Source organism: Pinus tabuliformis, chromosome 7 (genome assembly GCF_031772625.1).
Source record: "Pinus tabuliformis cultivar Carrire ecotype Pingquan chromosome 7, CPIR1, whole genome shotgun sequence".
NCBI lineage: Eukaryota > Viridiplantae > Streptophyta > Pinopsida > Pinales > Pinaceae > Pinus > Pinus tabuliformis.
Window position 1 is genome coordinate 1,872,206,584 of NC_142293.1, and position 16,019 is coordinate 1,872,222,602.

Genomic DNA, 16,019 nt, shown 5'->3' on the forward strand with positions numbered 1-16,019 from the left:
GGACCTCTCCAAGGTCAAGTGCTTCCACTGTGGGGAACTGGGTAATTATGCGAACCAGTGTCCGAGGGAGAAGAATAGGGGAGAGGCGTCTGACTCTAAGGCAGCGCCAGCGTAGGTGGAGAAAGAAGTCGAGGAGGATGACGATTCTGCTATGAGTGTTCATGTACCTCTAGAGAAGATGTGGGGAGATATCGAGTTCTAGTCAGGAGGACTACATGCGATGAGGGGCAGAAGCCTTGAGGTACCCAACCTCTTGGATTATAGCTTGCTACGGGAACCCCAAATAGAGAGTAGCAGGACTGGCAGATGTCGGTAGATATGGATTCGGATGAAGCGGCAGAGAGTGTTATAGTGCAGGAGTCCCCGGACAACGCGAGGCTAGTAGATTGCAACAATGCGAGAGGCACGGAGAGTGTTGCACCAGTGAAAGATGGAACAAAGAGGTGTGCAACGGTGCGAGATGCAGGGGGTTGTTGCAACATCATAGAGGTTAGTAGAGGGAGCACTTGTTAGCGGTAGAGGGAACTTCAGCATTGGGAGTGTTTCTAGCCTGATAGGGATGTCAGGAGTTGGGTGGATCAGTTACTTACTTCTCAGTAACTGAGTTGCAATGCAGTAGCATGATGAGAGGGGGTTGCAGTGTTGGGAGAAAGGACCAGCTGCAGCGCGGATGCAGAGGGAGCCGTCGTACGGATGCAGCAGTGGTAGTGGCAGAGCCATGGGCAGTAATATAAGATGCCACAGTGCAGAGGATGTTGGGCGGGGAGGCCTAGCATCAACACAGGTACCGGTGCCAGATAATTAGAGTGATGCTTAGTAAGGAGTATTACTAGAGCACAATCCTCGCTAAGAGGGAGTGTTGATTTTGGGTAGCATCGGATGTTCTCTAGCCATGAAAATTGGTGGAGAGGCTAAAGCGCATGAGATCTCCAAGACCCAGAAATGGTTTGGGAAGATTGTACCCGGTTTGGGAGATATTAAAATAATTAATATTTTTAATGGAGTTCCTATGTCTAAACTTAGGAAAAATAAAATATTAATGGGTATTAATATAAAACTGGGTTAGAAGGTTCCAAAAGTCATGGATCAAGCCAAATCTAATCTTAGCCGTTGTTTAAAGATTTAATCTCAGTTGTTGAAGGACCAACGAGAAAAGTATAAGAGGAGGCTTGAGGGTCAGTTGGAGAATACACCAGAGTGATCAGTCATTCGATTTTCTAGAGCAAGGTTGCTAAGTGAAGTCGAATCAGTGATCAACAGCGAGGGGCAGTGAGTACTAGATAGAGAGGTAGAGACAGTGCCGAGAGACCATCGCAGAGGCAGAGAGCGAGAAGCAGCAACTAGAGCAGGCCACGCAGAGCCCAACAGAGATAGCGCAGAGGCCAAAGGGACTGCGTCATCCATGCAGCGAGCAGTTGGAGTGACGCAAAGGGTCCCAGAGGTTGTGCAGTGCCTCAGAGGGCTGACGCAAAGGCCAAAAGGGCCATCGCAGAGTTTCAGAGTTGCTAGAGAGGGTTTCGTGGGACAGGTTTTTTGAATACTTGTTTCCAAATAGAGAGCCATTGTTGCCGGTTATTTTTCTCTGACAGGTGAGCCAATTTGGCACCCAATTGTACTTGAGGAAACACTGCATAATAATAAAACCTCAGAATAGCTGCACCGGTTTTCCTGCATTGGGTTTTTCCGGGGACATTTTTCCAAAAATAACAGTGTCACTTGTGCGTTTGTTTTCTTTCAGTTGATGATCTGTAGATGTTGAAAATGTATCGTGTTTATTTCGTTATTTATATGTTTTAAATAACTTGTTAGGAATTAACAAGTAGAAGAAATAAACCAAAAGAATACAGATTAAATTTCTAAAAGATAGACTTAGAAATTTCAACAGGCTAGAGGGCCTGCATGGGTGATGCAGAGGGCCAGGGAGGCTGCGTAGCGCCTCAGGAGGCTGACGTAGAGGGTTCTAGGCTGACACAGAGGCCAGGATGGCTGACGCAAAGCCTCAGAGAGGCGTTGGAGAGAGTTTCGTGGAGCAGACTTGCCGAATATCTACTTTTGAAGAGAGGTATCACTGCCAGATTGATTTCTCTATCGAGTGAGCTAGTTTGGCACCCAGTTGTACTCAAGAAAAGTTGCTTAATAATAAAACCCTCAGAACTGCTGCACCGGTTTTGCCGAGTTGGGTTTTTCCGGGGACAATTATCCAAAAATAACGGTGTCCCTTGTGTGTTTGTCTATTCTTTCAGTTGATGATCTGTAGATGGTTGAGACTGCATTTATGTTTATTTCAGTATATATATGGTTAAATAACTTGTTCGGTAATTAAACAAGTAGGAAAACTGAAGACACTAGCTAAAATCAGAAAAATTTGCTGCAGAAATTGCTGTCCTGAGAGACAGAAGTTGTTCCTAAGCAGAAAGCAGCAGAGAAGGAGTGATGTAGAGGGCCTGCATCATCATTCTGAGCCAGAGAAAGGGTTAGCGCAGAAGTAGAGAGAGGAAAAAGAGGCTCACGAAGGGCCATGTCATCCTACTCAGCTAGGTAGGCTTGACACAGTTGGCTAGAGGAGTGATTCAGCCTTGCCGGGATTGCGCGGAGCTAAGAGCCTCAATTTCTTCAGCTGTTGGGGCTTAGGGAGCTGTGGGCAGATTGTGGATTAGGAAGCTAGTGGGGTGCTATTGTTGTCGAAGCAGAACAGTACCTAACGGGACAGAACCAAGGTAGAGGGAGTTGTTGCCTTGAGGGATTTCTAGCCAAGAAATCCAGGCCTGTGTTGCAGGTGCAAAGAGGATCGGAGAGGAGTTGTTCGATAGTTGGTAGGAGGATTTCCAGAGGGAAATTGAGACTCAGACGGAGTCCAGGAGAGGATTTCCAAGAGGGAAATCGAGACTCAGAGGGAGTCCAGAAGAGTAGTTGAAATGGTGGAGAAAGAAGTCGAGACGGATCAAGACTATGCCATGAGTGCTCATGTACCTCTAGAGAAGAGGTGGGGAGACATTGAGCTGTAGTCAGGAAGACTACAGGAGATGTGGGGCAAGATCCTTGAGGTACCCAAACTCTTGGATCATATCCGGCTATGGGAGCCCCGAAGTGACAGTAGCAGGATGGTGGATGTAGGTAGAAGCGAATACGGATGGAGCGACAAAGAGTGCTAGGGTGCATGGATCTGGAGCAATGCAGTGGGAGTTGTAGTAGTGCGAGAGGCACATAGGAAGTTGCAGCAGTGCAGGAAGGCATAAAGGGGTTTGCAGCGGTGCGAGATGCACAAAGTTGGTGCAGCAGGGCAGAGGCAACAGAGGGAGCACAGGATAACAACAGAGAGAGCTTCAGCATCAGGATGGTTTCTAGCCTGACAAGGATGTCAGTAGTTGGGTAGATCAGTTACCATCGTCTCCATCACTGAGTTGTAGTGTAGCAGTAGTAGTGGTAGTGCTATAGGTAGCACGATGCAACATGACGAGAGAGGGTTGCAGTGCAGATGCAGTGTTGGGAGAAAGGACCAGCAGCAACACGGATGCAGAGGGAGCTGCCGTACAAATGTAGTAGTGGCAGTGGTAGAGCCATGGGCAGCAGTACAGGATGCAACAATGCAAAGGATGTTGGGCAGTAGGCCAAGCATCAACACTGGTACCTGTGTCGGATGATGAGAGTGATGTTCACTGGTGGAGCATTACTAGAGCACATTCCTCGCTAAGAGGGAGTGTTGATTTGGGGTGGCATCAGATGTGCTCTGCCCATAAAAATTGGTGGAGAGGCTAAAGCTCATGAGATCTCCAAGGCTCATAAATGGTTTGGGAAAATTCTACCCAGTGAGAGAGATATTAAAATAATTAATATTTTTAATGGGTTCCTAAGTCTAAACTTAGGAAAATAAAAATATTAATGGCTATTAATATAAAACTGGGTTAGAAGGTTCTAAATGACATGGATCAAGCCAAATCTAATCTTAGCTGTTGATTAGATATTTAATCTCGGCCGTTGAAGACTCAACAGAAAAGTATAAGAGGAGGCTTGAGGGTCAGTTGGAGATACACCAAGTTGATCTGTCAGTTCAATTTTTTTGGAGCGGGGTTTCTTGAGAGAAATCGAACCAGTGACCAGAGTTTCAACGAGGGGTAGTGAGTGCATAGTTGAGAGGCAGAGATAGTGTCGGAAGACCAGCGCAGAGGCAGAGTGGCAGACGCAGGGCCAACAAGAGCCATGCAGAGGGTTAGAGTGACTGCATAGAGGGCTAGAGGGCCTGTGTGGGTGACACAAAGGGCCAGGGAGGTTGCACAATGCTTCAGGAGGCTGATGTAGAGGGTTCTAGGCTAACGCAGAGGCCAGGAGGGTTGACGCAAAGCCTCAGAGAGGCGTTGGAGAGAGTTTTGTGGAACAGAATTAACGAATATCTGCTTCTGAAGAGAGGTATTATTGCCATATTGATTTCTTTGTCGGGTGAGCTAGTTTGGCCCCTAGTTGTACTCAAGAAAAGATGCTTAATAATAAAATCCTGAGAACTGCTGCACCGCTTTTCCAAGTTGGGTTTTTCCGGGGACGATTGTCCAAAAGTAACAATGTCCCTTGTGTGTTTGTCTATTCTTTCAGTCGATGTTTTGTAGATGGTTGAGACTGAATTTGTATTTATTTCAGTATTTATATGGTTAAATAACTTGTTCAGTAATTAAACAAGTAGGTGAAAGAAACCAGATAGTGCAAGAAAATTCGTAACAGGTTAGACTTAGAAATTTCAGCAGAGGAGACTGAAGATCCTGAGTTTGAGGCTGATTTTGATATTGACATGGTGTTAAGGGGGCATGAAGTATATTTGGTAGCGCCATCGAAACTAGAATTAGTCGCCACATCAAGCAAAGGCAAGCAACCAATGGAAGGCACTAGTCGTGCAACTCGATGAACTCATGCTTCCATTAGGTCCACTTCTATTGTTATTGCTGGCATTGCTACTACTGAGGTTGTAGATGAGGCTGAGGCATCCTTAGACTCTGATCCAGATGATGTTTATGTAGCTCCTATTGATGATCCTGTATTTAGTAGTGGTGATGAATTTGATCATGATTAGGAATGATCATGTTGGTCACTGATATGTACTAATAGACTTGTAGTCTTGTAGTAGGCCAATGGCCCCATAGCTTGTAGCATTGTTTTTGGATTTTATAGGCCATTTAGAGCCTCGTTGCTTATGTATTTTGTCGATGATATGTATTACTCTCTGTGCCATTTTGATATATTCACCTTTACATGGTATATAGATGAGCAAACTTTGCATATTTTGCCTCTATTGGTTTGGAATCATGGTTTTAAATCTTAAAAATAGTTTTTTTCATTAGAAATTAATTATTTCATGTATTTTTTTAAAAATCGATTCATTGAGATCTGACCAATCTTGGTTTGACCAGTTCCAATTTGAAACCCATTTATTAGGTGGACTGGTCCGATCACTGGTTCCAGTTTTTAAAACTATGGTTGTTTTAATGTTTGGAAGGTTATGGAGGATTTCTTTTCCTTTTGTTTTATCCCTTATTTTTCATTTTTTTGCCCCCACAAAACCACTAGTGACCCTATTATCTATATATATATATATATATATATATATATATATCGATGTAAATCCAAACCATTAGACACCAAATATGTAATTTTTGATTGTTTTAGGGTTTGGAATGGAGGGAGAGGATTTTTTTTCTTTTCTTTTGTTTTATCCCTTATTTTTCATATTTTTGCCCCCAGAAAACCACTAATGACCCTACTATTCTGAATCAATTGTGAATTGAATGAAATGGTTGTCAAAAAGCTAAACCGATTCAGTGCTCTAGTCCAATTCAACTATTGGTTCAAGTGCTGAAAGGTTTGGACTCATTCAAATTGGCCAATTCCAATCTAAAGTAGCCATCTTTCATAACTATGGTTGGATTGTCTAGACAACAAGACATGCCACAACCTAGCTCTTCTAGGGCCTCTAGTTACTGATCTATCTAGAGTATCTTCTCCGCATCCTCAGATGTTAGGAGAAATTTATGTACTAAGATTATTAGCTCATCGGAAGGAAGTTGTCCCTCCTCCCCTTATGCTCGAGCGATGGCATCAGGGGTCATTGAGGCTCCCTTTTGAGTACACCCACATGAGACATTCCTCTTCCCAAGGTTTGGTTCTAAATGATGCTAGCATTTTTATGGCTGCAATACAGCTTTGTATTTTTCTCTTTCATTCTTGATTCTAGATCTTAGGTCTGACAGGTTAGATGTGCTTTATCTTACTTCTATGGAAGTAGCTTTTGCACTCCCTCTTTGTAATGACATTGATGTACTTAGCCATCTCATTGACCTATATGTGGTCATTTGTAGGACATTAATAAAAATACCTTATCTACCCATCTCCAAGTGTTGTCAATGATCATATTGGAAGTCTCCCAAATGTCAGTATCCAAACCTGAAAATGATACCAAATGTTGAGTCCATCCACCTAGATTTACATGTTTGGAACTGACAATAAGGCAAAGTGGATCAAGACATAGTATGTATTCAGACTTAAATAAAGAAGAGAAAGAACAATCACAACATTATTCACAAGAAAATGGAAATCGTCATTGAAGCTCTTATTCCAACTCACACTCTTATGTTCACATATATACCCATCATCAATCAAGATGGGAGGTATGGTTCACAGCATACAATCATGTGACCTCCGTTGACGATGATAACTCAATTCAAGATAGGATTTCTTTATGCATAGAGGTCTTGTGTACGGGATAATTAGGTAACACAACCATTCACCAAGTTAATCAGGGAATCCTAACAAGGGCTTCCTATTGTCTTCATGATGTGATATTCTCATGACTTAACTCATGCCTCACTCATAAAGTGATGAAGTACATCATCGCCACATAGTAATAATTCCGTAACCACATGTACAAGTCACTATGATTACAAGATATGAAGAACAGAAATGTGGGGTTAACACTTTATTTTGTTAGTAGGTCTGTCTGATATCTTAAAAACACTCACATTTGAGATCATTATGACATGGAGCATATTGAATTGAGTTTTTGTAGGTTCTTGTCAGAGTTCAAACATAATGATATTCATGTATTTCAACCTTTCTTAAGTTGTTTTTTCACAAAAGAAAAATATTCACAGGTAAAAGTGGCTACACAGTCAGCATTGATGGATTCAAAGCATTTGCTGGTAAGTAATTTCATCGATCTCTATAATTTCAGAAGTCATCAAGGTTATGTCAATTATTATTATCATTCTGGGCTCTGGCATCATCCGAGGACATACAATGACACTATATTCTAACCATATGTTGCATGTATACCAGGAGATCGAATTTCCAACAGCTGGGCTCGATTCTGTTTCAGGTGTAGAATTCATTTGCCTCACTCTTTTAACTTGCTCCATTAGATCATTTGTTCTTTATATGTATTTATGTATAAAAATCATGCAGCATCTGTTATTTTCATTCCACCCATTTTGCACACAGAGAGTTGAGACAGATAAAAGTGAGTAGGAAAGAAGGGAGTCCTGTCAATTGTCCTTGCAACTATAAATGCTATCTTCTCATACATTACAATGTAAATTTGATAATCGGCACCATTACAGAGCAAGTGCTGACAGATTTCATGCATGAAGATCTTCAGGTGATGATGAAGGAGGGATAGAGATGAATTCTAGCATGACACTGATTCGAGAATTCTGTAGACGTTTCTTGAAACCAGAAGAAGCCACACGCACACGGATAGTATGTTCCTGCTTCACTGTGTTTTCTATTTGGTAACTTCATTTATGTTCAAGTTAGTTAAAATCACATGTCAGTGATTTCATCTCTTCAACAAAGCAAGGGCCTCATGATTATCACGCAGGGAGCATAGTGCAAACTGTACTTGTCTCTTACATCTACCTACAATTTTATCCAGGTTTTTCTACCTTCTTATGGGTTCCACTGTCTAATTGAACTTCCCTTTTTTATGGTAACTTGTTTGTTTGTGTTCTATCCTGGATTTTGGTTTCATTTACATTAAAGTTGTAGAAGGTAGGGAACATTATGCATGGTTTATATTTCAGATCAATGGGAAAACTAGAGTTGTTAGTTCCAAATTTCAAATTGCCTCAAATCTAAATATGTGGCTTTTTGCGGTAATGAAAAGTCTCAAAGCCACTCAGGCATGAAAATTGACATCACCTGATGATTGTGATAATTTAGAACCTCTTATATAAGCATTTCCCATATGCCAATTTTCACTAGTTAGTTTCTTTTCTGTTAATTTTAGGTATGTTCTATGCTTAAAGCAATTTATTTCAATTTTCACAGTCAGCTCAATATCTTTTTCAGATTAGCAATCACATCAGCATTAAAGTAAATTGCAGATAGAACATAAACATAGATCACAGAAGACAAGCCAGAGACGAACCCCAATGTGGGGAAACCCTTGATCAATTCTTCTTATATGTTCTTCAATAGTTCAGCAGAGAGAGAGAGATAGTACATTTACAACAGAAGTCAACACTTTGACTTATCTAAATAAGAGCATAGATCATCTCTAACAAGATGATACATGAGGTAACTGAACTCAGTTGAAGACAAGCTGCTTCAACTGATTCTCCAAAGTGACTCCATCGCCTTGCTACACCTATCGTTGTGCTGCTCCTCATCATCATGCTTCACCAATCATGACTGTACCATGTACTTGCTGCAGCAAGTATCATTGCTGTCCCAAGTATTATTGCTGCACCTAGCTGCAGCATGTACCTGTTGTCCCATGTGCCATTGTTACACCATGCTTGTCACTGCTGTCCGATGTGGTATTGCTGCACCATGCTGTCTCACTACTAGCATTGTTGTCCCACTGTTAGTGATTGCTGTTCCTATGATTGCTTGCAGCACCAAGCACCATTACCTAGCTGTCCTATTTACCTTGTTCCAACAAGCACCATTGCCTAGCTGTCCCACTGTAAGTGACTGCTGCTCCTATGATTGCTTGTTGTCCCATTTGTGTTTGCAGCACCATGTTTGCTGCTGTCCCATTGCTACAGCAACCCAACATATCTTAAACTACCTTAATGACTAGTCAAGGTAGATGGCTGCCTCCTCATGCTGCTGTGAGCATATGGCAGCCCCTAACACTTCCACCTGGCCTATTTTGGAGTGGCCTACCACAGACCTTTGCTGCACACACACGAAGCACAAAATGCATTCTTCATCTCACTGTTCGAGGCCCACTCCTATGCTGCCATGTAGGCCTGGTTAGGGCATCATTACAGTCCCATATTCAGCCTTCAATTCTGCCCATATCTGCTGTTAAGGAGTGTGGTTGCCCTTTGTTAGGAGGCTGACCCTTCTTGCTGTGGTTCTGGGCAATCTAGCCCGCTTTAACAACCTCAGCCTGCCCAATATGCTTGTGGCCTGCTACAGCAAGTTATCACAGGTCTGCGGCTGCCTGTTTAGGGTCTGCCTCCCCTCCACTTGGCCCTCAAACAACCCAGAATTCCCTTTCTCTGCTTCAGCCTCCAAGAGCAGTCCTTCGGCCCTCCTTCCTGCACTTCGGACCCCTAAACCCTCCAAACAGTCCCTAAATTCTCACGCTATCCATGACCTCTTTAGGACAACACCTAGGTCATGCGTAGGACTTCTTCCTTACTGCGTCTAGGTTACCCTTGGGATGGCGTGGAGAATTAGGGCATCTCTTCATGACTGCAGCTAGGTTATGCGTAGAAGCTAGAGCTAGGACTGCGGCTAGATTAGCCTCCTTTCCTCCTGCGTTTAGGGCTACTTCCTCCTAGATTTCTCTCACACTAAAACCCAAGACAAGTGGAGAGAAATCAAGAGAGAAGTGTGTGTGAAATGACTCTCAAGTCATCTCCTTTTATACTAAAATGTTGAGCACATGTGTGGGTTATTTGGTTGCTAGCCGACCTTGACGAATTGTCTTATAACACAAATAAATTCATAACTCCATGAATACTTATCGGAATCAGATGACCTTTAGATCAATCCTACACCTCTTGATGAGAGGGATCCAAGAAAAAGATCAGCTGGCATAAATAAGATGACCCACATGGAGTTTGGCCCTAGTTGCCAATTTTAACACTCCTTCTTAACTAGGGAGAACTTCATTCGCTGATCCATCTGTCCGACTGTACTATCTCTGCCATCAGTGCCCTGCACTGCTCTGCCTTGCTGAGCTTTGCTGAACCATGAAGAAGAAGAATTGATCGAGAATGTCTCATACCATTCTTTACTAACCCGAAGTCAGTTCCATATGAAGATAGTGTGTCATACCACTCTTACTGATCCCAGATCAGTTCCAAGAGAGTGAGTCGTATCATTCTTATTGACCCGAAGTCAGTTTCATTGATCCCAGATCAATATCACAAGAGAGTGTCTCAAACCACTCATATTGATTCCAAATCAATGGAGGTCATCCTAGCATAAGGAGTACGGTAGATACAACAATGCATCCATCGATAGTACTACTATGGTCCCTAACCCCATTTCCCTGCTTATTGGCCAAATGAGAGGTACTTCCCATGAGTCCCAGACCGCATGGGTAGGATGCCTTGATAGGAGAACCACTCATCTTGTCCCTAAGTCGCCACGGGGTATCATAGGAGGAAGGCTGAGCCATTCACCCTGTACGTAGCGCGCCATTAGGGAAGGGTGAATCGTCCTATGGTCGCTTGTTGCTCCAAGAAGTACCCAAGCCCCCAGAGCTCCCAGAGCTCAATGCATGCATCATGCAGGATCCTCATAAGAGGGTCTCTCAACGACTCCAAGGCGTTCGAAAAAGTCACAAATTTGACCTTTCCCTGGGGCTTTGACAAGATGTTTGCGACTTGTTCATCAATCTCAATGCAATGGAGCCTCCTCGCTCATCGACGTACCATATCCCAGATAAGATAGTATCTGATGTCTATATGCTGGAGCAATCATAGAATACGAGATTCCTCAACAATCAAATCCCCCCCTGGTTGACACAGAAGATCACGGTGGTATCCATCATGTGTACAAGCAACTCACTGAAGAGCTTCCACAACCAAGCAACTTCTCACGAGGTCATACTCGTAGCTATGTATTCGGTCTCAGTGGTGCTCAAAGAAACCGTCTTCTACTTCCTGCTCATCCAGGATATCGATCAGAACCAAAGAGAATCAACACTCTGAAGTGCTCTTGAGATCCTCCACACTTCCTGCTCTGTCAGAGTTCGAATAATCATGCAACTTCACATTTCCGGCAGTGTATCTCAATCTATGAGAGATTGTGCCCCGAAGATATCTCAGAAGATTCTTGGCACCAATCCAGTGAGGCTCAACCAAATATAAGCCCAACATGCTAACTGCAAAACATATATCCGGATGGAAGTTCACCAAGAACATCAAAGCAAATGAGTTTATGAAACTCATAGGCATTTCCCAAATCTGGTCCAGCATCACCACCACATAACTTCTGAAAGTTAAGCTCCATCGAGGTAGTCACGGGCTTACAGTTCACCATTCCAAATCCAGAATCCCACTCCCTCTTACTTCTGCAAATGAGAGGGCCTGCACCTGTCAGAAAGAGGTCGTCCTCAGAAGGTGCCGATATGAGAGGTCTATCATCCACAACCTTCAAGCAAAGTTTTGGATCTACTTCACTCTTAGTGAATCTCAGCTTCATCAGATAGCTATCAATCCTCTCATACTATGCCTAGGGTGTTTTGGTTCAAGCCATAGAGGGCTTTCTCCCCCCTGCATACATGAGATTCCCGATCATGAATCTCAAATCCCTCGGGTTGTTCCAAACCTGTGGACCTGCTAAATGAGGGGAATGGTCCCCTTGTAAGATTTTCCTTCGATACATCTCAGACATGTACCTTCATGCTCCTTTTGAATTCAAGCATTCCTGTCACCATCTGACTCACATCGGGTAGGGCCCCATAATAAGTAGACCTTCGGTGCTATAGATGAGATGTGACTAACATGGTCGCCAATGGACCATCCTGCAACTTGATATAAACTGCCAACCCTGAACTCAAAAGCATCTTTGAAAATTCCATTTTCAAACATGTACCTTTCCATCGATGAATGCCACCTTGAAACCTTTGACTTCCATTGCCGAAATGGACACCAGGTTCTTCTTGCGATTAGGTACATAAAAGAGATTTTATAAATGAATCGAGTTAACCTCATTCATTTGAGGGGTAACATTCCCTACACCCTTTCTGGGATAGGTGGCATCGACTCCAAGTATAATCCCATGATTGTTTCCATCTCTACCAAATTAGAGAGAGCACCCTTCTATCCGTTGAAGTGCTTTGAAGCACTACAATCAATAAGCCAGATTCCCAAAGAGTCTGAAGGAGAGGGCCAATACAAGATAACGCTTCTTTATCTTATCAGAAACAACATTTGATTCTTCATACCTGGGGTTCCTTGCTTTCTTTGAAGAGTCGGTTGTTTCCTTGATGACCTGCATTACCTGTCATTCCTCCGATCATTGAAGATGTCCCTGGAATGATTGTCATCATCATCAAGTGATGTGTCCCTGCCATTCGGACACTCCTTCGCATAATGGCCGAACTTATTACAAACAAGGTGTTGTACCTCTGAGATGGTAGTAGGTTAGCTACCAATGCCAGAGCATCTAAAATAATTGTTTTGGGGTTTTTGGTTAGTTTTTTGGAAGACCAATGAACAAAGACAGATGTAGAATTGAAGTAATTAATCATTTGGGTTATATTAGTATCTTAGCACAGGGCTGCTATAAAGCTTTACACAGTGATATAGATAAAATATAGTGGTGAGTAGAAGACAGCGAAAAATATGATTATCACAGTTTCCAGACTGTAAAACAAAACAATCGTAAGTTGGAAAACCTTCTAAACTACTTTCCAAAGGTTCAAGGCAGTATACTTAAGCTTATACAAGACGCTGATGATTTACTGATTAGAGGGGACTAGCTAAACAAACAGTTCATTAATCCATTCTCTTGAAAGATGATCACTTCAGGAGCTTATAGGAATAAATTGAGACACAATTCTTCCTACCTAGATATCTCTATAAGTCATAAGCATATGAAGAAAGACTTAATGATTGATAACTAGAAAAACTTACAAGATAACACAAACTGTGTAAAACCAGATTCAGAATCCTCTGCTTTGTATTAAGGTTCTAAAAAGACTGAGTACATCAAGTGTCTAGAAAAGCTTCCTTCAAAGGTGGCTTCCAGGTTCAAAGTAGAATTAACAGTAAAGACTTAACAAGCAATGAACAATGAATCTTGAACTCCGAACCTATAACATCTCAAAAAGAGAGTTATTTATACAATAATAAAACTAAGAAAATATCCTAAAACTGTTTAAGATTTATTCTAGGAAAGGAAAAGATCTTCATGAGAGAAGATAGGGGCAGCTATTGAACTGCTTCTTGCTGTCCCTTTTATTCAGGTTGTGTTAGATTTGTTGTCTGATATTTTGCCTTTTAAGCTGCTTTATTGTTTGTATCCTTCATGCTGGTTGATTCCTTCATTTAATCTTTCATCTAATACTCTTTAAACTCTGTAAATCTCCTTTAATCCTGCTGAGTAACCTTTACTGTTTCTTTTACCTTTACTATGCATTTCTGGTTTTTACTGTGTTTTTCAACAGTAAATCCTTTTAAATTTGTGTCACATGGTAAAGTAATTTGATATGATCTGCCTATTTATCTCCAAACTGTGTACAGGCTTTTTCTTTGTAAGCCTGAAACATAGGTTTTTACCTACAAAACACAAAAATTGTTAAGAAAAATATAGGTGACAGAGAAGGTCTTCAATGGCTTTATTTGAGCTTGAAAGGCTATTGGAAGGAGTCCAGAGCATATCGGAAGGTAAAATGATGGTTTTAGTGGTCGCAGAGGCTTATGCAGGCTTCACTGTGAAAACAGGCAAAACAAAGGAAAAATGGTGATTTTTGCCTTTAAACGGAAAAACAACTTTCTTTTGAAATATGGCACGATAGTGAACAGTGGCTATTTTGTCGTTATGCGGGAGGCGGTTTTCATTGCACTGCTTATAATGCGTGGGCGGTTTTGGGAAGGGTTCACCCGATATGGTTTAAAACCTGACACGTAGCAATGGAGGACAGTGGAATACCGCTTTTTGGGTGGGTAATGCCCATATAGAGAGCCAACCCGAAATCGTTGAGGGCCGTTGGATCTGAAGGCCTTAGATCGGACGGTGGTGGAGTGAAGGAGTAGTACAGAGGGTCCCAATGACTAATTATGGCGACAATGGCTTTATTATGGCTTAAAACCTAGATTAGCGGTTAAAATGGAGGTTTAGTTATTTCTTCGTTAAAATCATAAAAATGATTTAACAAAGAAAATCTTTGCAAAACACATATGGAGGATTTGAAATTTTATGAACTTGGGCGGATAATGATATCGGGTCCGGGCTAATATCGCATATCGAAATCGGAGTTTAGCAAAGGATGGCCCATTGCAAAAGAATGCGATAGGGGCCAGAAATGATATAGAAATAAACCATGGATGATATGTGATCGGGTCCGAGTTCCCATCGCAATTGGAGATCGCAATGGCGGAAGGTATGTGCTTTAGCCGGGACTTGCGATAAAGGCGGATGCGATATGGCAATGAGTTATAATATATATTTGGTTGGGTCCAGACCCATCGTTGATCGCGTATCGCAATCGGGAAAAGTGGATGCATGTTGAAAGGTTGCGATCCGCCAATATTGCGATGCGATATGAAAATACATAGTTTTATTATAAAACTAAGGGTTTCAGGATATTTAATAAAGAAGTTAATAATATACGGGAAAGGGGAATTTAGGCGTTTAATACTATAAGTTAGAGTTAATATGAAAATATGAGCGGAAAGGGAAAATATACGTGAAAAGAGGAAATATAGGCGGAAAAGGGAAATTAGGCGGAAAAGGGAAAATATAGGCGGAAAAGGGAAATTAGGCGGAAAAGGGAAAATAGACTAAGTATAATGTCTTTTCATGGTTTATTTGCTTTTCATATATACATAATACTTAGGGTAAAACACCTTTTTGTGGGTTTTTCGAGTAAAAAGGGATTTTACATGGTAAAAGAGATTTTACATGGTAAAAAGGGATTTTACATGGGATTTTCACTTTTCCTAGGTAAAAAAGGGTTTTGACCTTAGGAAAAGGGTTTTTTATGAAAAATGAATGAATTTGAATGTATGAAGGTAGGAAGGGGAAATTAGTGAATATAGGGATGAATGGAGATGAATGGGAAGTTAATTAATTGATTTAATAGACCTTCATTTGCTTCGTGTAATTGCATCGTGGACATAGAAACATATGGTGAAACATGATAAATGTATATTTAGTCCATTGAATAATCAAACTTATGCAACCTTTCTGTACTTACCCTTTGCTTATCCTATCATTTTTCTTCACTTAATGGGTGCATTTAAGCTAGCAAACCCTTTTCCTTTCTTCTTATTATACAAAAGCAAACTATCTAAATCTACCCTTATAACCTCCAAGGGCTCAGATTAAACTGATGAGCACCTTATTATTCTCTACCTAACTACTGATCTGCCAAGATTAAACAGTCTGTCCAGATCTTTATTCACTAACTATAACATCAAATTTAAAGCATGAAGCAATCAAGATTAAACTATTTGACTATCATGGGTTGTGGCATTTAAAACGAGCTGCACACAACCATTATTTTGCTGAAACAATAGTAGTGGCATTTGTTTTCTAACCTAACATTTTCTTTTTGTCTTCATTTTTTAGGACATCTAACCTAACATTTTCTGTGATATGGACATCATCATGAAGATATTTTCTTTAAAAACATTTTATTCACTATTATTATGCCCATATCCTAACTTAACATTTTTTTCAAATATTCTATCTTATCAAAACCAAAAAATGCTACAACATTGGCTCTAACCGGGGACTGCTTTCTCTTGTAGAATGCAGAGAACTTGCAGTTCCATGTGCCTTCTCCTTCGGCTATGAAGTCCTTGCTGTAAGAAAATCACACTGACATCTTGAAAAGTAAAAGAAAA

General features: G+C 41.4%; 1 protein-coding gene across 3 annotated transcripts in view; it reads left to right on the forward strand.

Moving 5' to 3' along the window:
• Nucleotides 1-16,019, forward strand: part of LOC149255945 (protein LPA3-like) — a 133,981-nt gene that overhangs the window by 74,280 nt on the left and 43,682 nt on the right. For all 3 annotated transcript variants that reach the window (XM_089460613.1, XM_089460614.1, XM_089460612.1), the window contains exons 3-5: nucleotides 7,131-7,178; nucleotides 7,315-7,354; nucleotides 7,634-7,734. In XM_089460613.1, coding sequence (XP_089316739.1) covers nucleotides 7,131-7,178; nucleotides 7,315-7,354; nucleotides 7,634-7,734 — 189 coding nt within the window. The remainder of the gene's footprint in view (nucleotides 1-7,130; nucleotides 7,179-7,314; nucleotides 7,355-7,633; nucleotides 7,735-16,019) is intronic.